At 34.6% G+C, this 24,040-nt stretch overlaps 1 protein-coding gene across 1 annotated transcript in view; it reads right to left on the bottom strand.

The window, feature by feature from the left end:
* The window catches only part of SMC2 (structural maintenance of chromosomes 2), a 54,525-nt gene extending 31,182 nt beyond the window's left edge, over positions 1 to 23,343 (bottom strand). Inside the window, exons 1-14 of the mRNA XM_058445235.1 lie at positions 23,212 to 23,343; positions 21,555 to 21,714; positions 20,946 to 21,063; positions 20,195 to 20,333; positions 18,710 to 18,829; positions 16,666 to 16,870; positions 14,906 to 15,041; positions 11,875 to 11,999; positions 10,005 to 10,198; positions 8,315 to 8,458; positions 7,645 to 7,839; positions 5,233 to 5,433; positions 2,916 to 3,032; positions 502 to 662 (exon numbers count right to left, since the gene is read on the bottom strand). Coding sequence (XP_058301218.1) covers positions 502 to 662; positions 2,916 to 3,032; positions 5,233 to 5,433; positions 7,645 to 7,839; positions 8,315 to 8,458; positions 10,005 to 10,198; positions 11,875 to 11,999; positions 14,906 to 15,041; positions 16,666 to 16,870; positions 18,710 to 18,829; positions 20,195 to 20,333; positions 20,946 to 21,063; positions 21,555 to 21,714; positions 23,212 to 23,262 — 2,066 coding nt within the window. The 5' untranslated portion in view covers positions 23,263 to 23,343. The remainder of the gene's footprint in view (positions 1 to 501; positions 663 to 2,915; positions 3,033 to 5,232; positions 5,434 to 7,644; positions 7,840 to 8,314; positions 8,459 to 10,004; positions 10,199 to 11,874; positions 12,000 to 14,905; positions 15,042 to 16,665; positions 16,871 to 18,709; positions 18,830 to 20,194; positions 20,334 to 20,945; positions 21,064 to 21,554; positions 21,715 to 23,211) is intronic.
* Positions 23,344 to 24,040: the final 697 nt, after the last annotated feature.

Genomic DNA, 24,040 nt, shown 5'->3' with positions numbered 1-24,040 from the left:
TTGATCCCTTCAAAAAATTTGTTCAGTTTCTTGGGATGTGTCTAGATTAGGCTTTACTTCAGGGACAGTAGAGACCTAAAGCCAAGGTGTAGCACTCTAGGGCTTTGCACAATTCTAATCTGTCTTTTTAACTTAGTGATACTACTGACCTCTGTTTGGGCAACTGAAGTCCAAAAACTGCCTCTAGAGAGAAAGCCAGGGTGAACATAGGGCTCAGCATTTCTGTTTCATCTTGTCCTGGACTATTCATTTTCTAATATTTGAAAATAGATTTTTTAAAAATATATTTTGTCTAATTTTCTATTTGCTTATTCCTCCTTTGTCGCCTATTTTAATCAAATGTTTTAACCAAATTGTTTAGTCTTATATATTAGGCTTCTTAAATTCTACATGCAAAGGTAGTTAAAACACAAATACAATTTTAAGGTAAGGAGAAGAATTATAATAAAGTAAAACGAATGAAAATTTTAATATTTATAATATAGCAAAGTGATTCCTCACCTCTGACCACCACTAAGTTCAGTTAGGTTTTCTTTCCAGGTATTTCCTAAGGCAACCTTGAACTCCAGACCATCCAAAACAGTTTGACCCTCTGGTGGTGCAAGCATAGCATTAGCACCAGGTAAAAGAGTAGAAAAAATAGACCCAAAGTCCTTGTTCACCTGGATTTAAAAAATAAAAAAGTTAAAACATCAGGATGCTTTCCAAGAAGAATCAATTGTTGATGTATGTATATGCAACACAGCAGGTCTACTTTGTCTATTACTCTAACTCAGGGGCTGACAAACTATGGCCCATGGGAAAAATCTGGATATGCTCATTCATTTACAAAGTGTCTATCGGTGCTAGTGATTCGACAAAATCAGGTGGTTGCAACAGAGACTGGATGGGCTCCCAAGCAAAAAATATTTACTATCTGGCCCTTTACAAAAATGAATTACTGAATCCTGCTAATTTCCCGGGGAACTAGAAGGCACACCTCTAACTCTACTCCAAAGTTTTGACACTTTTGTAGAACATACTGCAGGAATCCTCAAGATAAACACAATTGTATCACATGAGGAAAAAAACACAAAATAGAGAAGTAAACAAAAAAAGAAAACTCTTTTTGGAATAAAATGTTCTCTTATAAAACTTTTCTTTTTCCTGTTGACGGATAGAATAGGATGGGTCCAAAGGCCTAAGTACATCAGTGTGAGGCCCAGGAGAAAAAGGGGCATGAAATCAAAGGACCAGATCCGTTAAAGTGTTCTTTCCTACATGCCTCATCTCCTAGCCGAAGAGGTTAAGCTGTTGAGGAAACAGGATTACATCCCAAGAGAAAAGAAAGCTGTTTGGCCTGCCCCTGTCTTGCCACAGAAGGAGACAGAGATTTAGGGACAAAAATCCTAGCTTGTGATAGGGTAATTTTTGTTCATACGCACTTGATTGATGATTTGGGAATTTGGCCATCTGTCTTCAAAGACATGACTAATATTCTTAGCTCGGCAGTCAAACTTGAAAGCCTAACACACACACACAAAAAGCACCTGACAGCCAAGTTCTCTAGCGAAATCTCCAAATTCAAATGCAGGTATACAATATTCAAATGTAAATATACTTTTTAATGAATACTTATAGTAACAAGAAAATCTCATAGACACAAGCAGTGATCCTAAATATAGATTTACTAAGTAACACACATTTTAAAAGCAAGTACATGGCTGCTGAAGAGTGGAAGCAAGTTCTAGGCCAAGTGTGGGAGAGGCAGCTCAGGACCAAGAGAGAGGAATGCTACTAAACTTGAACCAGAGACCCAATGTGAAACTTCCTCCAAAAGAGAATGGACAGGGAAGAATACAGCCCTATGCTACACAGAAAATGAGTTATATTCATAGATCGATATAAAGATGAAATAAAAGAGAATTCTGCAAGTCCAATGAGGCTATAAAGAAAATAAACCAAAAACAAAAAAAGCCTAGAATACTCTGGCTTTGTCACTTTGTCAATCAAGTATGCCTGAAGCCAAAAAACAGTACCTACTTCGTTAGGTTATTGTGAAGATTAGATGAGAAAATTAATTTGATATAATAAGCACTGAATAAATGTTACTGGCTTTGGAAGAACCTTGGAAATTTGGGAAGAGGAGGATATGTTTAAACAATAAATTCTGATTTGTACTAAGTCCAGGAACCCTGGTGGGAAAAAAGAAAAAAAAAACCTCTCAGATCCAGTGTTAAATCGTAATGCAGCACACCAATTAATTAATAGGGTCAGCCTTTTGCTTCCATTTTTAAGAGAAAAATAGTACAGGGAATGGAGTACTGAAAATAAGTCTTAGAGAAGAAAAAAACAAGGTGACTAAAAGGGATAATTGTGCTGCATTACTGAAGATAGAGTTCCTAAAGAATTACAAAGAGAAAAAGAGGCAAGGTGCCCCATTAAAACCCAGAAGGCACAGGTTTGCTAAACTACCAAACAGCACAGTAACTCTATATTTGGAATCTTTGAAGTAAGAATCTTCTGCCATAGTAAAAATGGAAAAACTTCCACATGACAGGCTAAGGAATTATGCTATAGGAGACAGATACATGAAGTCAGGGAAGTAGAAATAACAGTAAAGAAGCCTGAGATCCGCCAAAGTTGTCATAAAACAAAATGGAATTGGGATTTTGTTGAGTAAGCATCCTGTAAAAGAGAATACTAAACTTGGCTTGTTTACTGTCCAATTTTTAAAGAAGTACAAGAATGCCAGGATCTGATAGTAGTCAAGTTCAAAAAGAAAAAATGCATTTAAAAGTCAGAGGTTTTAATTAAGTGTGAATATGTGCCTCATTCAAACATAGATCAGCCATTTCAAATTTCTTAGAGTATAAATCCACTGATGATATTTTTTCATCCTTGCCACCTCACATAAAACAAAACATAAAAAATACCTTTTGCCATGCAATATTTAGGGCTTGGTTTTTCTTCTGGTCAAGGTCTTCTATAGTTGTAAGAATTTTGGATTTGTCATTTTCTACAATTCTCTTCTTCTTCATCAAGTCATTATACTAAGAGATAAAAAACATGGTTAACTGGGAAAATACAAAATCTCTTCTATATTCTGGAATTCAGTCAGAAATAAACAGGTTTCATTATTTTTATATATAATACATACATTCCTATTTACCAAAAAGATATAATGCACTAAGAATTATATATACTTATATGCTATACATATACTGTATGATGTGTGTGTATATACATACTCTTAACAAAATTAGGAATAAAATCATCCATATGTATGTAACAAAATTAAATTGCTAGAACTAAGAATTTATAAGACAAAGTCCTTAAAATATTTTGACTCCACTAATATTCCCTTATCTCCTCAGCAGCCAAGGCAAAAAAAAAGAAAAAAAAAAGTGTTATATATAAACTTAAGTAAAAGTAGCCCTGAAAGCTCTCCTCTTAAGGTCAACCTTTGCAGTGACATGAACAAAATTTTGATCCTTCACCATGATATATATGAACCACATAAATTGGACCTTATTTTTTTTTTATTTTACTTTAAGTTCTGGGATACATGTGCAGAATGTGCAGGTTTGTTACACAGGTATACATGTGCCATGGTGGTTTGCTGCACCAATCAACCAGGTTTTAAGCCCTGTATGCATCAGGATAAAGGGAATTGGACCTTATTTGTCCCTTGACTTTATGGCATTAAACTCCTCCACGGGTTCTGGCCATATAGTCTTTTACAGCTCTTTCGAACATAATAAACTCACTCTTGTCTTATGGCCCCTGCATTGTTCTCCCTTCCTGCAATGCTCTTTCTATGACGTAACGGTTGCCTGAAATTTCAGCTCAAATATCACCACTTTAGAGTAGTCTTCCTTTGAGCAAGGCTGTTGAGGGATAACCATACCATGAACAGCAGTGGGACTTCCTAAAACTCTTCCTAATTCATTTCTCCTCAAAGCCCTACATTTCAAGGAGGCTTCACATTCACCTTTAACAATTCTAGCCAGTCCTGCTGTTTTCCTTGCTGTCCCTCTTCTTTACAGCCACGCTCCCCAAACCTTCTCTCTACATTTTTATCTTATTTTTTCATGAAAATCTATGTAACTGCTTATGTAGATAGATATAAAACACAAGAAAAAAAAGGCCATCTGCTGGTCAACAATTTAGGCTTCTCCTCTGGTAAGGAGATGGGAGTTGATAAATTCTTTTGAAAAAAATATTAGACTCAGGTCTCATCTAATAGAAGTAAACAAGTAAAAGTGAACAAGTTTCATGTTATGCAGATCAAATTCAGACCAAAGTTTTCCTTCTACAAATATACCACATATTGCAAAGCTTTAATGTAGAAATGAAAACCAGCAGGAGCATTTTCTAGAGATCACAATACCTGCATGATTCATCTGTTTGGTATCTAACATAATATAGACTCTTTGTGCATATTCATGCCAAAAACAGTTAAAAAAAAAAAAGTTATGGTAAAATGTCTTCAAAGTAACTGTGCTATTACCAGTGTCGCAGATTTCCCATGAATTTTACTCTATGATTTGCAAATTCAAACAGAATTGTGCAGCATTAAGGAAGGTATGGGGCATTAATATAAAATTACTAAGCCATTTCTTACGGCTATCTTAAGAGTAGGGAATGCTTCCCCCACTGGGTTTTTCTCGTGATAGGTCCTCCCAAGTTCATCACTAGATGACAGCCCACTGGGTTTTTCTCGTGATAGGTCCTCCCAAGTTCATCACTAGATTACAGTAAACTCCCTTCCCAAACTCAAAGTTTTGTCAGGTTAGGGGAGAATAACATTATTGAGTAATTGAGAGCATTAAAACTGAGAAGAGGCTGCAGAATTTGCAGATTAGTGAAACAGTATTTATGTATATAATGGCTTTAGTCATTTCTTATATAATAGTTTCAGTATACAGTAGAGTCAAGAGGACGAAAGCATATCCTATTCAAGGCTTTTCAATGCAAGTGAAAGAAATGATAGAAATGTGAGGAATTACGTTTGACAAAGAACAAAAGCCAGTGAAAAAGTCATTCCAAGTGTAACAGAATGTAAAAACAACTAATGATGCGTAAGAGTAATAAGAAAAAAATGATGAAAAGAGAAAAAGGAAAGCAGGAAGAAAAGTATCAAGGACATCTGCCAAAGGTTAACTCTAATAATTGCATCAGGGGTCATAAAGAGCTATCAATGCTGATCATGTTCTAATGTGGCCAGATATTCATAAGAAATTGACTTACTCGCTCTTCAGCTTCTGTCAGTACATTCATAGCTCTCATATTGACATTTCTTCCTAGTTTCTCCTTCATTTCTTGCAACTTCTGAAGTCTCTGACCAGCTTCTTTAGGGTTGTTAGTTTTGAAATCATAGGCACTATTAGGTTGGCCAAAGAGGTGTCTCTCTGCATTAATCCAGTCATAATCTTTCAACATTTTGGATACCTAGCCACATATAAAAATAGATTGAGATCTATGAATGTTTACAAACCAGTATGTATCAGCCAGTTTCTTAAATATTTAATACTTCTGAATCAAATACTGAAGAGGAAAAAACCTTCAATGACTAATTTTTTTCTTTTTTTTTTGAGATGGAGTTTCACTCTTGTTGCCCAAGCTGGATGGAGTGCAATGGCGTGATCTTGGCTGACCGCAACTTATGCCTCCCAGGTTCAAGCGATTCTGCTGCCTCAGCCTCCCGAGTAACTGAGATTACAGGTATGCACCACCACGCCCAGCTAATTTTGTATTTTTAGTAGAGAACGGGGTTTCTCCATGTTGGTCAGGCTGGTCTGGAACTCCCAACCTCAGGTGATCTGTCCACATCGGCTTCCCAAAGTGCTGGGATTACAGGCGTGAGCCACCATGCTAGGCGACTCATTTTTAAAAATGAGTTTCATTACTGACAAGAATAAAGATGAATATTTTTACCTGGAGCGCAGACTACAGAAACAAGACACTGTATAGCAAAAGATCTTCCTATTACTTTGGCATAAGAAGAGCCAACTCACAGAGAAATTTTTACAAAGTATACGCAAAGCACCTCCATTAGAATGAAATGCAAGTCAGGTAGAACTCCTTCAGAATTTACCAAATTCAATCTATTGCTTCAATTTATTGTGTTTTTTATAAACACAACTTATGAGAAGCTAAAATTCTTTTAATACTTAAGTCATAGATTTGGTAAAAATCATGGAAGCCTAATGCTGACTGAGACCTAATAATTTTTCTCTCAGAACTATATTTTAAGAAACTGCCCTAAATATTGACTCTATCCCTGCTACCACCCTTTTGAAAAAGGCACAGTATAACAATTTTTCATGTAATACAACTGATTATACAGTTCAAATTATAGTGCTTAAAGAAGACTTTCTTCTACTAGAATTATGATTCATTCTCACTGGCAGAATCCAATCCTTGTTAATTTGTTGACTTGTATTAATTCCATGGATATGGTCTCACCTGTAGGTCCCAAAGTACAATGATCATTTCTAGTGTATCTTCCTTTTGACCTGTAAACTCTTTGAAAGCATTCTGTATGTGTTGCTCATCCTTACATTGTCAGTGCCTGGCACAGTATCTGATACTAGTAGGTATGTATAAATCTTTGATAAACTATGTTTTTCAAAGAATCATTGACCTCTTAGCAGACCCACTTGCAAGTCCCTCCTTTTACTCTTTCAATTGTAAATAAAATCTCCTAGCAATCACCAGTACTAGCATTTTCAATTACCAAAAAACTGTTAGCAGTAACACTGCCACTGGTAATATTTTAGTCAGTCCACTATCACTAAGCTAATGGGAAATCAATAGTAACAAAGTGGTAGATTATAATGTAGCCCTAAAAAATGTTTAAATCAAGTTCCACGGTTCTTTCAGAAGAGGGGGAGATTGTTTTGTATGCTCTTGATCTTTCTGAAGTTAAAGTTCATGTATTTTTAGGATGCTAAAAAAAAATATCCTGGACATTAAAAAGGTGCCAAACTGTTACACACTCATAAGAAAACATGCTGGATGAATTATTAATACCATGTGAATGCAGCTTCTTAACCAAGCAATGAATTTCTGCAAAAGCATGTGTTCTCTTTAAAGCACTGAAGTAAAGGTGCTGTGATACATGAAAGAAACTGGGATAACCTCAAAAACATAGCTGCTTGGCAAAACATCAGATTTTTTATAAAGCTGCAAATACTGACAGCAGTGACACTCGTAAAGACAAGTGGAAGCCAATTCAGTCCTTTTTTTAGATTACCTGTATATATAGTTCTGTGAGTTCTTTAAATTCAATTTGAAATGAGGTAGAGAATATGTATCATTATTACTAGCACATCAGTAATTAGTTCCATCAACATTTGGAGGTCAAAAGTTATTTGCATGCGAGACCACTAAACATTTGGTAAATACCTCTTGTAGATGGGAAAAAATATCTAAAGTTAAATCTAAAAATAAAACATTTGTGCAATTTGTTGAAAATTAGCATTGTTGAAAAGCAGTTAAAGCTGCAAGCTCAAATTTATGTCAGGCTGTAATTTTGCCATTTATATTTATAGAGTTCTCTATCTTTATAGAGTTCTCTATCAAGCAGTGTTCTAAAATTTTTCAAGAGCTCAGTAACAAAAATTTGATTTAGTATAAAAAATGCATACAAACATATACCTTTGCAGCACCATCTTCAGCCTCCCGTTTATGTTTGCTGATGTTGTGATCTAATTCCTTAATTTTAAGCTGAGAATCATTGTTTTGCTCCTTGTGTTTTGCCACTTCTGCGTATTTAGCTTTAATTACAGTGTCTTGGGCTATTATCACCTCTTTTTGCTTAGTCACCTCTTCTTGAGCTTTATTTACTGACTCCTGAAACAAAAAAATTAAAGAAAATACGTGGTGAGGTAACATGTAAATAATTTTAATTTACTAAACAATTATCTGACAGATCCCTGGGCAAGATGGCAATGTGATTACAGGCAGAGAGATGATCACCTAACCCTCTATATTTTATATCACCATTAAAAGGACTAATCAATTTATACACAGAAGAAAACTTGGATTATCCCTGGAAAAAGGGGTGGGGATACAATGCTCATGCTGCAAATGGGAGCGTTTCTGCTAGATGTAATGTAGACGGAATCAACTAAGTGAGTCAGCTAGAAGCTGACTGACCTATGCGATCCCAAAACTGGCAATTCTGGATCAGTAAAAGCTATTTGTGCCTCATTCTCTCATCACAACGAGTGAAAAGATTGAGAACACTAAAGTGAAACATCTTAAGCTAATGTTTTATAAAAAGATTAGCATTTTCAATTTCTCCAATTTGATAAATAAATCCTACCTTATTTTTAGCCACCTCCACTGCCATTACTTCAATCTGACTTTCATAGGATTTGATAGCTTCATTCACAGCTTCAAGCTGTTGTTTGTAAGATGTATGCTCTCTCTTGAGCTCTTCCAGTTCCAGAGTGATAGCTTCAACTTCCTATAAAAAAATACAGTATTTGGGTATTCATATAGGTTATTAACTACTGAAAAACAAATATGTACAGAACAATTAAATAAACAATAATCTCATGCAAGTAAGATCCACAGCTTTGTTACTACTCAGCTACCGAAAATACAGGTTAAGCTGCTTCCCCAGAAAAAGGAAGTTTATTTTCCTATATCAAAAAAAAAAAGGTATGTGTAATTTTTATTGGTTCAAAGAACTCTGCATAAATTATTTTCTTTATCCTTTATTCCTACAGGGAAAACAATATAACATTCTACATAACAGATGAATTAGTGGAAGTAAAGCTTTTTTAAAAACAAAATTGTTCAATGCGTAAAAAGTTTCTCAATATTCTTCTTTCCCACTACAGCCTTCAGTTCATTAGAAGAGCAGTCCTCAACCTTTTTGGCACCAAGGACCAGACTTGTGGAAGATGATTTTTCCATATGGCGAGCACAGGGAGAGAGTATGGTTTCAGGATAAAACCACCCCATCTCAGATCATCAGGCATTAGATTCTCATAAGGCATATGCAACCTAGATCCCTTGCATGCACAGTTCACAAAAGGGTCTGCACTCCTCTGAGAATCTAATGCCACCGCTGATCTGACAGAAGGTGGAACTCACTCAGGCAGTAATCCTCATTTGCCTGCCATACACCTCCTCTGTTACTGGTCTGTGGCCTGGGGGTTGGTGACCCCTGCATTAGAAAATACTTTGTACAGCTATTTAATGACAAGAATCTTAGAGTGGGCTAAAAAAAAATGCGAGGGAAATATATTTAGGTGAAATCGCATGAAAGTGATTAACAGCATAGCCTTTGGAGACAAAAACCTAGGTTCAGATTCCAGCTTTGGCATTAGCTAAAAGATATAATAAAGTATCCTCAGTTTACAACTGAATGACACCTTGTAAATATAACATGCTTTGTCTTCCATCATGCTTTCACAGTGCACATTCATTTAGGTGCTTACCAAATAAAAATGTCAACTTGCTGAATCTCTGATATGACATCCACAATATCAAATAATCCACTCCTGAAGAAAGGCCATCCACTCTTGAAGGAAGCATTCACCAACCGTCAACTTTGCCCTTTCCTTAAAATTAGCATCCCCTACTCACAACTATGAAACACTCCATTGCAGGGTTTTCAGATAAAAATACAGATTACATATCCCTTATCCAAAGTGTGTAGGACCAGAAGTGTTTCAGCCTTCAGATTTTTTTTTTAGATTTTGGAATATTTGCATTATACTGACTAATTGAGTATCCCAAATCCAATCTGCTCCAATGAACATTTCCTTTGAGCCTCAGATCAACACTCAAAAAGTTTCTAATTCTGCCGTATTTTGGATTTGAGATGCTCATCATGTATACTCCTTTGACTTGTAAGAAGCATAATGTGTTTCCAAAGAACACTGCTCCCTTTTAGATTCTGAGATCAATTCTGATGAATAAGGTCAACCAATGATGCTCTACCACCTTCAGCTCTATGTTGACTTTAAAAGGTTGGTTCAATTTCAAAAAGAAGTTATTACCTGCTGTTTTTCTTTCATCTTCTTGCTAGATGCATCTGCCTTTGTTTTGGCGCAATCCAGTTTTTTCTGAGCATCTTTCAGTTCTCGCTCTCTTTCAGCTTCTGCATTTTTCATTTTATTTTCTAAAACTTCATATTTTTCTTCTGCTTTTCTTTGGATTTCTTTAGTGTTTTTCAAAGTCTCCTCACTTTCCTCTGCATCACAAAGTAAGCAAATGTGTCTAAATTAACAGTTATAGGTAAAGGTTTACAAATTCAACTTTTAGTAGAAGAAATGGTTTGGAAAATTACAGGGTACAATTTAAGAAACTTAACTATCCCAATGATATTCTAGAAATGGTATAATGAAACACAGATCCTACGTAAAAGCCATACTTGAATTATCTGAAGATCTGTAACAAAATAATTTCTTTTGCTATGAAATTGAACTTTATCTACAACTATCCTTTTACAAAGGTATTGAAGCAACCTATTTAAAAAAAAAAAAAATCACAGATCGTATTTTTAACGCAACTGTATGCTTCCTAAAACCAGAACAGTATAACTATGGTATTTTTTCTATAGTTGCTAAAGTGTGTAATTTCATAAACAAGCTTACATTATGTTCTTTGCCTATTTTATACATATTCAGGGAACTTCTCATTAAAGTCGACAAATTATATGACAGTATGCCTAGGATACAGCAAAGGAAAAACATCCCCAAATCTGTGAAAGAAAAAAATAAGGTCAGGCGTGGTAGTTCATGCCTATGTAATCCCAGCACTTTGGGAGGCCAAGGCAGGCGGATCATGAGGTCAAGAGATCAAGACCATCCTGACCAACATGGTGAAACCTCATCTCTACTAAAAATACAAAAATTAGCTGGGTGTGGTGGTGCACGCCTGTAGTCCCAGCTACTTGGGAGGCTGAGGAAGGCGCTTGAACCCAGGAGGCAGAGGTTGCAGTGAGCTGAGATCGCGCCACTGCACTCCAGCCTGGGGACAGAGACTCCGTCTCAAAAAAATAAAAAATAAATAAAATAGCAATACTGAATGAACATGTGTTGCTGTAACAACTGATGTATATTGTGAGTGTCAGGACCCAGGTGCAAATATAACCTTGGAAGTCATTACCGCACAATTTCTTACACTACTTTTCGTTGCAGAAAATACTATTAAAATATTAGTGGAGAAGCACATGTGTGGATATTGTCCTAATGAATGACAAAAATAAAAATTTAAACTACCATATACAATTAAATTCTAAGGAAAACATACAAGCTATCTTAAAATTAGGGAAATGGCTATTAAGTGAATTACACTAAACATTAAAAACTTTTGTATAACAAAAATACTATGAACACAAAATTAAAAGACCAGTATATAGCCAAAAAAGATGGTAAAAGGATATTTGCAATGCACATAACCTATAAGAAATTAGGACTCTTAAGAATGGAAACAGTGGGAAAAAAAACCAATAAACAGAAAATTCACAGAAGTATAAACCCAAAGATCCAATGAACATACAAAAAAAGATCCCAAATTTCATCAGCAATTAGGGAAATGGAAATTAAATGCTAATGCATGCTATCTTTTCACAACCAACAGATTTGGAAAATTTTTAAAGTCTGGAGAAAAAAGAACTTGGAGAAATGAAAACTTTCATATGCTACTGGTGGAAATGAGTATTGGTAAAAACGAACAGACCTTTGACAATATATAATAAAGATGAAAATGACCATACCCTAAGACCTAGAAATCTCATACTTGGATTTTCCCTAAATAAACTTTATCATATATATCTTAAACGTAGCACAGGTAGAGAAGATACCTAACATAAGGTAACGGATATGAATAAAACCAGAGATTAAGCATGGACTGTTTTCATCTTACCAATGGTTTTTTTAAGGGCATCTAATTCTTCTTGTTGCTTGTGATATGAGCTTTGCTGGAGCTTGGTTTGTAATAAATCTGCCTCTTCAGTTTTCATCTCCCACTGTTGTTTTAGTTGGCGATACCTTACAAAAACAGAAACATGTAAGAAATGACTGTCATTTTTCTGGTATTTGAGAAATACATTCAAACTTCAGATTCTTACCTAAATTAAACTCACATACATTATGAACAGTATAAGATGCTACTGGTTACAGAAATAATTTTGATGGCTTTCAAGTTTCTGAGGCACCAATTAACTCAAATTTAGATCTGATCATTGAAAGTAAACAACTCTCAATGACTAAAATCCGTAATAACTATTTACATTAGAAATATTTAACAGCTAGGTTTCCTTAAAAATAATCCCTCTTGCTAACTAAAAAGAAAAAAAAAATCAAACCAACTACTCACCATGAAAAATGATTAATTATAACAATTACATAAAATTTCAAAAATGTAGTTATTAACCTCATTTTCAAATGTTAAAAATAATAATAATGTTCCCTACTTTTAGTGTAAAAAAAAAAAAGTTTTGGACTTAGTTGTTTAAAACGCATTTTCTTGAAAACTTTGTAATTCTATCTTCTTTTGAAAGGTATTTAGCTAATTCAGTTGCAGTGAAATTTCAAGTTAATATAAATTCACGAAGTACCTTGTCACTAGAAATTCATGAGGTTTGAGGAAAAAAAACAAAAAACAAAACTTATAAATACTACCTTGAGTATTCTTGCCTGAAGCTGTACTTGACAGTACTTAAAACAATAATTTTTACTTCAAATTAATTTAAAAATGTGGAGTGTAGAAATATTTGTTTAAAAGATGTTACTTTCCTGATATGGTGTGAAACAATGGCTTTAGCAGATTCTTCCACCATTCTCATTTTTTTCAAAATATATTTTCCTTCCTTGACCTCAGTGTCACAATTAGCAAAGAATTCAATTCTGCAGAATAAATGATCCAATACTACTAAACAAAATTAACAGTTCTAAGCCAAATGTAACTAACTACAAACTCATCACCTTGCTAGAGCTTCCACATATCACAGAAAAATTTTGTTTCACTCTTCTCACAGAAAAAAATTCATTTACTCTATGGTTAATTTATATTCATGAAGGTAAAATGCAGGTCTTTACATGTATGTGATGTTTGAAAGTAAACAGGATAGAACACTTGAGGCCAGGAGTTCGAGAACAACCTGGCCAACATGGTGAAACTCCATCTCTACTAAAAATACAAAAATTAGCCGGGTGTGGTGGCAAGTGCCTGTAATCCCAGCTACTTGGGAGGCTGAGGCAGAGGTTGCAGTGAGCCGAGATCGGGCCACTGCACTCCAGCCTGGACGACAGAGTGAGACTCCGTCTCAAAAAAAAAAAAGAAAAAAGACAAATTCTGATTTAATTTTTATCTTTGAATGGCCATCCTATGAAAATCTTGTCCATATTTAGTGTCCTCAAAAGTCTTGGTGCCATTTTAAGCTTTCATAACTACAGAAATTGAATGCTAAAAACATACCCAAAAATAATCATTTCAACATTTATTTAGATTTTTAAAATTGTATTCAGTATTGCGAATTCTGAATAAAATCTTTTTAAATCAGTCCCTATTTGTCATCTTCAGAGATACCGGAAAAAATTACAATTAAACTTAAAAAAAAAAAAATTTCTTTTTTTGAGACAGGGTCTCACTCTGTCCCCAAGGATAGAGTGCAGTGGCACAATCTCAGCTCACTGCAACCTCGAACTGCAGGGCTCCAGCAATCCACCCACCTCAGCCTCCTGAGTAGCTGAGACCACAGGCACATGCCACCACACCTGACTAACTTTTTTGTATTTTTTTTACAGAGACAGGGTTTCTCCATGTTGCCCAAGCTAGTCTTGAACTCCTGAGCTCAAGTGATCCACCCACCTCAGCCTCCCAAAGTGCTGGGATTACAGGTGTGCACCACTAGGCCTGGCCAAACTTTCAAACAATGCACTTTGTTAAGTTTGTAGCTCTTTTAACTCATGAAGCTTTCAATTCAAGTGGGGACTATTCTCCCAGATAACCATAGAGCCAGTTCACTCACTCTTTCGTGTGTTTACTCAACAATCATGTCCTCGGTGAGGCTTTTCTTGGCCACCCAACATAAAATTTTAACATGTCTTTGCCCTAGATAGTTCCTATCTCCTTTCCTGATTTACTTTTTTCTTCTTAGAACTAGTAACATGTTTTACCAATTTATCTTTCTTTATCGTCCGCTTCTCCAACAAGAAAAAACTAGATGAAGACGGGGTATTTACCTGATCCCCAGCCCCTAGAAGAGTATGTGGCACACAGGAGGCACTCAATAAATGTTTACTGACTGACACAAAAAGGTTACATTAGCATGATCCCAATATTGAAAAAATAAAAATATGCATATACCTCTATTATATAAAAATAGAAGTGATGTTGGAAAGTATATATATATCTTATCCATACCTACACAGAAGAAATACTGTAAGGAAACACTAAAATTTTAGTGCTGATGTTCGACATGAACTTGTTTACCTGCTCACTAGGCAACCTAGCAGATCCTTGATATACATAGGACAGCCACAATGCTATTAAACTTACTGTGCGCACCTGATCAATGCTATACTGTATCATATTCATGTCAAATCAAGAAATCAAGTATCCTCTGGTATCAGACGCCAGAGTATCAAAGGGTTTCCCCACCAACCCTAGCCAAGTGCTAATGTATTTCTCAGCAGAGAGAGTGGAATATGTGAATGATTTTTTGTTTTGTTTTGCTTAAATAGATTTTGCTAATTTCTTAACAAAGACATCTCTCTTATGAGAAAAAAATGGATAAATGGTAAGTTATCAACTCACAATTCAATCGAACATTTTAAATAAAACCAAAAACATGAGAAAAGTCAGAAGCTGTATTTCTTGAAATAAAAGTAAATTTTCTATCATTTTCTACTATACAAATCTTTAATTAAAAAAATGTATATACAGTTCTTACTTTTCAGCAGTGTTTTTAAGACCTGCTAATTCCTCCTCTAGAGCCCGCAGCTCATTCTCTTTGATTCTCAGTTCATCCTGAACATCTTTGAGTTCTTGAAACTTGGTTAAAATAGAAGCTGCCTGGGATCGAGCACCTGATAGAGGCAAATTGAAACAGGTCTTCCACATTAAGTTACCAGGTATGTACTACACAATAAAAAGTCTTCTAAGAGAATTATACTCAAATTGATTCAATAGTAAATATTTTAATGAGCTTATGAAGCCATGGAATTCATTCCTTCACCTGAACCTTAGAACACAGAGAACTCATAACAGATCCAAAAGGTTGTAGTAGGTATTATTTATTCAAAATAACCACTGCCTTGTCTACTGGGCCCATCTTCCACCCTCTGCCATTGGACTTGCCTATGTGATTTGCTCTGGCCAATGAAATGGGGAAATGTGTCTCTTCTGAAAGTAAACTTTATGAGGCAGTAGATAATTCACCATTTGCTTTCCGTTTGCCATGGGAAAAATATGTTCAAGACAGAGACTACTTCTCCTTCACACTGAGTCCCAGAATGAGAATAGCGCTGGGCAGAAAGGCAACTGATCTGCAGCAGATGTAGCATAAACATGGAATAAATTTGTTGTAAGCTAAGATTTCGGGGCTGACCTAAGTTCTGATACAGCACAGCAAGCAGAATAAACCGATTTCACATTATGCAACTGTAACTATCTGGCAGTCACAGACTGAGGTATTATGTTGACAAAGAAACTCTGCAGGTTTGATGGAAGAATGCTAAGGTCAATTAAAAATGCTTTAAAACACTTTGTAATTAAAATACGGGGTTACTTATTTCATATCCTATAAGTAGAAACTTCAAAAGAATCTGAATCAACAAAATCTAAAGTTTCTTCTCTTGTAGACATTTAAAAGCACACAGTCTCTTTTTATCTTCCATTTGCAGATACTAGTCATTTGACTGTGTACTGGAGAACCTGATACCTGGTCATGGAATTCACTGAACTGGCTATGTTTCCATGGCCTAGAACGACATTAAGTCACTTGATACCTCAAGTGGCTTTATGCCGTCTACTGGGTTAAAAACACAAACTATGAAATCAGACTGCTGGGATTCAAATTCTGAGCTCTGCCACTCTGTAGTGCGTTATTTAACCACTCTGTATCTTCATTTCTGCAACTGTATATTAGAGATGATAATAATATGCCTACCTCATCGTTGTTATTAAGAACTAATTCTTATTTAAAGCCCACAGAATAGGGCTTTATAGAATGGTAGACATGTTCTATATCTGCACTGTCGAATTATCCATTAACCATTTGTGATTATGGCTCATGAAATGTGACTAATGAAACCAAGGAAATTACTTTTAACTTAATTAAATGTAAAGAGTCACATATGGCTAGTGGCTACTGTATTAGACAGCATAGTTGTAGAACACTGTCTGGTATATAGTAAATATTATTCAGTGTTTGTTATTCTATTGTCTTGACAAAGATCTGCAAACTCAGTGTGGCAAATACTAGACCAAGAAGAATATGATCACTGTCTAAGAATTCCTTTAAGGCATTAAGGTACCATTTCAAGGGCAGGTTTAATTTTTTGTTTTACTTTTGACAGGAGGAAGGTGGCACTGGCAAACACACAAATGCGAAGTTAACATGTTTCCTGAAGAAGTGGGTAGTTGGGCTAAAAAAAGGCATCTTCCTATTTACCACAAAGAATTGTGAGGACAAAAGGATATAAAACTTACCTCCACTCAATGTTCCATGAGGATCAAACACATCACCTCCGAGAGTTACAGTTCTAGTCATTATCCTCTTATCAAAGGCCACTTTTTTGGCATTATCCATATTGTCACAAACAAATGTTGTTCCAAAGACAAACTCCATTGCTTTCTGAAGTTCTGGTTTATATTCAACCAGGGAAAGAGCCACATGAACGTTGTCAGGGCCAACCTGTGGGACAACAACAGACATGCCACAGTACATACTACTTTCCCTTTCAGATATTATTTTATAAACCAGTAAGAATTGCTGTAATAGAAACTTAAGTAATACTTACCTAGCATTAAAATTCTTTCTGAACTTTCTAAAAAGCTATGTAAAACTCAAAAGTTTCAGGAAAAAAAATTGCAGGTTTAAATACTGAAAGATCTATTGCTAAGTAAAATATTTATTAATAGCTAGTACAGGGCATTATGGAAGTTTCTATCAATAAGGAGCCATTACCATGTTTCTAAGTGTCCTTCACCAAGGTTGACTGGACACAACTTTAATTATAGTACAGGTTGAGTATCCTTTATCCTAAATGCTTAGAACAGAAGTGTTTGTTTTCAGATTTTGGTATATTTGTATTACAGTGGTTGAACTTTCTAAATCCAAAATGCTCCAATGAGCATTTTTTGGGTGTCATAGTTTTAAATTTTGGAAAATTTCAGTTTTTGGACTTGGAGTGCTTAACCTGTAATTTCCAGATCAACACAACTATATGAAAATGTTGTTTCAATAATCAGGAATTTGGTTTCACAACAAATATTTTTTCATACAAATAAAACATGCTAGAGCGGTCATCTGCCAGTTACAGAAATGAAAACACAATAACTGAGAGCAAAAGTAATTTAAAAAATCCCCAGTCCTCTATTTTGATCACAATGCTTCTTCTCAGCCTTTGTTTATAGAGGCTACCTCTGCCCCTCATTTTAGAAAAACTAAGCATCTCTTTTAGAGCTTAGTATCAGCAGTGGCAATTACAGTGAAGGAAGCTCTATGTAACACATGTTCAGTATTGTTCTTTGATGTGGCAGCTACCATCAAATAGGTTTGGCTGAAGGATTTGAGGCAAAGTATTTTTGCTGTTACTTGAAATCCCAATTTCCTTCTAATGCTGGGACTTGATGTATGGCTGAATTAACTTCCTAAGCCTTCTTGACTTAATGGTGATTTTTCAAGTACAGAAAGTACCAACCAAAAACATCACCTTTCAATTACTCAGCACTCATCCTCCCTCTCCTGATAGTATACATATCAACACAACTGTATTTTGAAATCATTTCCATTGAAATCTTCTGAATGGAACTAAGGATACAACAACATCCACTTAGTTACAAGTATATTTTTAAGTTTCATAGAAATGTCTTTTCAACTGATGTACTTGGAATGTCTGATCAATAAAAAAACTGGTATTACAGCTGAATGTTATGACTGACTTCATGTTTTTACAGTATTACACAACTACAATAACTTCTAAATGTATTTCCTTGTACTAATCTATTTTCTTACTAGCAGGCATGTCACTTTAGATCAATGTCAGCAGTTGAATGGGATCCTGGTCACCTGCTATGTACCTGCACAGGCTGAATAGCAATCTAGAAGAACTCTAATAAAGAAGCATCACTGCAATACTAATGAAGGCTTTCCATAATGGCTGTGACTGTGGGCAGTTTAAGTATGCCTGACATAAAAAGAAACAAAAACAAAACCTTGAAGAATTTGGGGTACTTACCTAGAAGCTCAATTCTAACCAGGAATCAAGTGTAATTTTCACCATCACCTGACAGTCACGTGACTTAAGGTTAAAAAGGACATTCTAATACCACAAAGTGAAGCATCAAAGGGAGTTCAAGTCTTCCAACATTTCTACTCTCTTATCATCTAATTGCACAAGCCAACCCAATTTTTTTGTATTTTAATTTTGTGGTTCTGCATATGATTATGTCCCTCAAAATTAATGTCTTCTAACTTAAAAAAAACCACAGATGACGATTAAACATATAAATAAGACAAAACGAGACTTACAAGATTCTGAGCAACTCTCAGAGTTTCTGGTGCAATACATCTGGCTGAAATTTTATTGAGTGGAATTATAGTGTATCGACGTTTCAGTTCCCCTCTTTCTAGTAGCTTTTTACCAGTAACCTACAATACACATTTGAATTTAAAAAACGCATGTTAAAGATGACAGAAAATTGAGAGAATGCAAGTTTAGTAGTCTATAATAAATGTTTAGTGCCATTTATCCCAAACAATCAAGTTATAATTACATATGCAATGGAACATCATTTGAACTTCAAAAAGGAGATGCTGCCATTTCGGACAACATGAATAAACCCAGAGGACATGATGCTAAGTGACATAATCAGACAAAGAAAAAAAAAAATACTGTATGACCTCACTTGTACATGGAATCTTTAAAAAAAAAAAGCTGAACAAATAAAAAGAGTAGGATAGTGGTTATCAGGGATGAGGAGTGAAAGAAAATGGGTAGAATTAGGTCATAGGCCAAAGGGTACATATTTGCAGTTGGGTAGGATAAATAAATCTACCTATTCAGAGATGTAATGTATAGCATGAGGACTATAATTAATAATACTATATACTGAAAATTTGCTAAGAGTAAATTTTAGGTGCTGTCACACACAAAAAAGGTAACTATTGAAGGTGAATGGCTATGTTAATATGTTTGACTACAATAATCATTTCACTATGTATATGTATCAAAACATCTTGTACGTTTGTTTTTGTCTTTTTTTTTTTTTTTTGAGATACATTCTTGCTCTGTTGCCCAGGCGGGAGTGCAGTGGTGCGATCTCAGCTTACCGCAACCTCCACCTCCCAAGTTCAAGCAATTCTTGTGCCTCAGCCTCCAGAGTCACTGGGACTCCAGGTGCATGCCACCGCGCCTGGCTAACTTTTGTATTTTCAGTAGAGATGGGGTTTTATCATGTTGCTGATAGCTGGTCTCGAGCTCCTGGGCTCAAATGATCTGCCCACCTCGGCCTCCCAAAGTGCTGGGATTACAGGTGTGAGCCACCATACCCAGGCTTCTTGTACATTTTAAATATATATAATGTAAATTAAAAAAAAAAAACAAGTAAATTTGACAATGACTATGTAGCATTTACAGGAAAGAGTATGAGCATTCTACAGAAGGATAATAAGTGAGACCTGAAGAAATGTAAATAAATTCAATGTTACCTTGATGGGAAGACTGACATCAAAAACAGGTCATTTATTCCCAGATTATTTTACAAATTAAATTCAACTTATACAGCAAAGAGATCCCAAAAGTTTAAGATTGGAAATATGCATTTTGAGTTTCTAAGGAAGCATGAGACCTCCTTTGGAATAGTTATCAAAAAGTTACGAACCAACTAGTTTTACCCTATAAATATGTCACCTTAGGGGAGAGCCTTAAAACATCAAAGTATTTAATTCTTTTAGCGGCACATGACTTTTCAAGCTAACCGAATTTTAAATTTTTTAAAATTAAAATCAACTTACTTCTGTGTCTACTACAACATTGTAGAGTCGTTCTCCAGCCACTAATTCTAAAGCTGTGGTCGCAGAAGTATCTTTCACACTAATCAGAGAAGCCACAAGTCCTTTCACACAATTTCTATTCCAGTTCTTCTCTGGATCCCTGAAATACAAAAGTTGGCAAAAATTAATCTTAAGATAATAAAGTAGAAAAAGTTATACTTTACTCATCAAGAGCACCTTTGGACAACACATTAAAGTGAAATGAAAGCAGAATCAGCACATGGTTTTAACAAACCAAAAATTTTAAAATGTCCCAAATGACTAGCCAGCTGTTGTTTCTAAATCACAATAGATCTTTCAGTATGTTTCAATGTAATAAGAACAACTCTGATGTTCTAATCCCTATAATACATATGATTACTGTAAATATTCCATTAAAAAAACCCACACAGCAAAACAAATTATAAGATGTAAACGTGGATATTTAACATTAATGACAGAATAACTTTGAAGACATTTTGAACTGCGATTAAATTTCCCTCATTTTTAAGATTAGTGGCATCATTAGCCATTAAATTTCACAAGAATTTCCCTGCCAACATTTAAAACATTTCAACAAATGTTTAAAGGAAAAATACCGATGAAAGAAAAGCAGTTTACAACAAGTTTCATACAAAAATCTTGGTGTCAACAAAATTTTCAGACTGCTTCCAGCGTAAATAAAAATGTCTTGATTACTACTATGTTAAAATTCAAGGCTTAAGTCTCTTACTTGTATGCAAATCGAAGATTGGGAAATCTGGCTAATAGAGCTTCATATGTTTCTTTCAATCTACCAATATCACGAGACAGCTGCCTGCGCTTTTCCAAAAGGCTTTCCTCTTTATTTTCTGAAGGATAAATCATAATAAATTAAAACCAAGTTTTAAAAGCTCAGTCTACTGTTTTAAGGAAAATATTAGTAACCACTATTTCCAAAGCATGCAAAAAATACAAATTTCTATAAGTATTAAAAAAGCATGCTGAACCTTCCTATTTCTATCCATTGTCAAACAGACGTTATTTCCATCGGCAAATAACTCAATTTTCATTCCAAAAAATAACATACAAACTGAATGCCTACTAATGTAGAAATACACAAATGACTTTTTGAGCTTTCAAATGATTGAAGCAGGAAATTCTCAATACTGAGTTCTCAAAAATTCAAGAGTTGTTTTATAATTAGGTATTTTTTGACTATATTTACACACACTTCTTATACTAATGCTTGTTAATAGGCTAAGAAATGTTTCCTACTTGCTTGCATTCTTTATTTAAATTAGCTTTTTATCAAAAATCACTACCTCCTCATGATCTGATTATCATGTTTTTAAAGGCAAACCTTCATAATTTAGCTTTTTCATTTCAGCTTCAAGTTTTTCTTTAAGTCTTTTTACAGCTTCTAAAGCTTCTTGATCCTTCCTGTAGCCACTATCCATCTTCTTAACTTCAGCTTGTTTATTCTTTAATTCCTGTTGAGCATGCTTCAACTTCATCTGAGCCTGCGGCAGAAAAATGCGACAGGCCATAGGATGTATGAGGCAGACAGTGCTAGTAATTAAATGGCCGAAGATTCAGACTGGTTTTACTAAGAGACCTTAACCTTAAAAATTTAATTGTTTGGTCTCTTGGATTAGCATTTCAACAAATTAGTCATTTCTCAGTATTTTCTCCTCAAAAAACTACTCAAATTATAAACTAATATATGATTAACATGTTGTTAAAGAATTTGAAATTTAAGTCCATATTTTTAATAAAATATGACATATTAAAATTGAAGGATTATATTGAATGTCAGTAGCTGGTAATTAAAAACAGAAAGCTAGAAATCACAACCCTCATTCCTTTCCTTTCCACTTAGTTGTTCATATTTGTATGTGTATATATTTGTGAGTGCTGTCTAGTAACAGTAAAGAAACTGAATTGAGCAGTAAGATACAAGATTATACAGGAAAAGAAGCTAAACTGACAGAGAAACTTAAATGCTGAGTCTGATAATTAAATGCTAGAACTATTTAAATTACATGTGTCAGGCCTTCAAGAATTTATACACTTGAACACTGCTTCTTAAAACTATGAACTAGTATTCTAAAACCTAGATGGGGTTTTAGATGGGGGTATCCTCTAAAACTGTATAATGATATATTTTTCCCAGTTCCCTTATAAAATAATAGACAAACTGAGAGTACTTTAAAGCTTTTCTACTATTCAGAGTTCTTATAAATTTGTGACTATCAATCATCTCTGTCATGCCTGAATGAAAAAGTTGCAAATATATAAAGAGAAAAACCTGAGGATTAACGCATAATCACACATATTTGTGTACATGTTTTAAAATCTGTGTCTTCCATTAAAAACAAAACTGATGTGCCTGTGTACATGTATTTTTTCTGCTAGCAAAATTCTTGTGTTCATAGGACTTTAAGTTGCACTACTATGTAAAATCTGAGAAACATTATAATAGACTGACAAGACTTTTAAGATTATGAAATCAGAGTAGGGAGAGCAAAGACTAGAATGTGAGGTAGAGACACTTCCTAAAAAAATGTAAAGTTTGAGAAACAAGGTTTTAAGAACTAGGTATGATTGATAGGCAAAGCAATGGGGAAGACAATCCTGTTTTCCTGTTAAAGCTTAAGACTTCAACATTATGATATCAATAAAAAATAAAAACAGCCAAAAAAAGACAAGAATAAATGGATTAATCTCAAAAATTCCACACAATGCTGCAAACAGAACAAAGCATTTATTGCACTTACATACTGAATTAAGGTAATTTATGTAGTACAGCATCTTAACAAATTAACATCGCCAATATTTAGCAATCAACATATTTGAATTCCGCTGCATTAGGCATTAGAGTTGCAGAATAAAGTAAACAAACAAGTTCCTTGAGCCTGATTATTTTCAACGCTATGTAACAATTGCCAAAGCATAACGTGAAAAGAAACTTCTTGGAAAAAAAAAGCAATCACATAGTGCTTAATGTCTCTATTTACCTGTTTGGCTTCTGTCTGAGCTTTACTTATATCATTTTTACAGGCCATCATTTGACCAGCAAGAGTTGCTTCTGCTCCATCTTCATTACTGGACAGGCCAGCGGAAACAGCATTGAAGTGCTGCTGTGCAGCTGCCAGAGCTTCAGCATCTTTATTACTTGCTTCTTGAAGGGCATGCAGTCCACCTGTTATCTTTTTAACCTCTTTTTCCTTTGCTGCTAAAGTTTTAGAGTCCTTTAGGAAGAGTTTCAAATGGAAAAATATTATATTTCAGGAAAAACACCCACTTTCTTATACGCATATACCCTTATGTAATCAAATTCCATAGTAATTTGGAGTGAGCATAATAAAATAATTTAACCATCCTAACTTTATAAATACTGAATTATCATTTTGAAATTCATTCTCAGTTTTTAGAATAAATATAACTCTTATACTACTGGTTCATTCCATGTTATAAATTAAATCCATGAGACATTGGGCTAAATAATAATTGCAGATTTAAACAAATCACTTGAAGGGACTAAAAATGAATTTCTAAAGCTGTAAAACTGAAATAACAGACATCCTACACTAAGCTTAAAAGTAGAGATTTTAGAATTAAGAGCATGTATATGAAAATATTTTATAAACTGTCAAGAGCCATAAAATTTGAGCATCGAATAGTTTTAGAAAAAGTATTACTATTATGTAACACCTTTTAAGTAATATTACCAGATATCTGACACTATGCAAAATACCAGCCCTGAAAAAAGAAAATCTAGCAATCTTATTTACAATTAAAGTGACAACAAATTTTGGCCCACTTGATTAGTTCATGATTCATCAA

This window comes from Hylobates moloch, unplaced genomic scaffold (genome assembly GCF_009828535.3).
Source record: "Hylobates moloch isolate HMO894 unplaced genomic scaffold, HMol_V3 SCAFFOLD_10, whole genome shotgun sequence".
Taxonomy (NCBI): Eukaryota; Metazoa; Chordata; class Mammalia; order Primates; family Hylobatidae; genus Hylobates; species Hylobates moloch.
The sequence above is the reverse complement of the archived record's forward strand: the minus strand, read 5'-3'. Positions and strand labels throughout refer to the sequence as shown.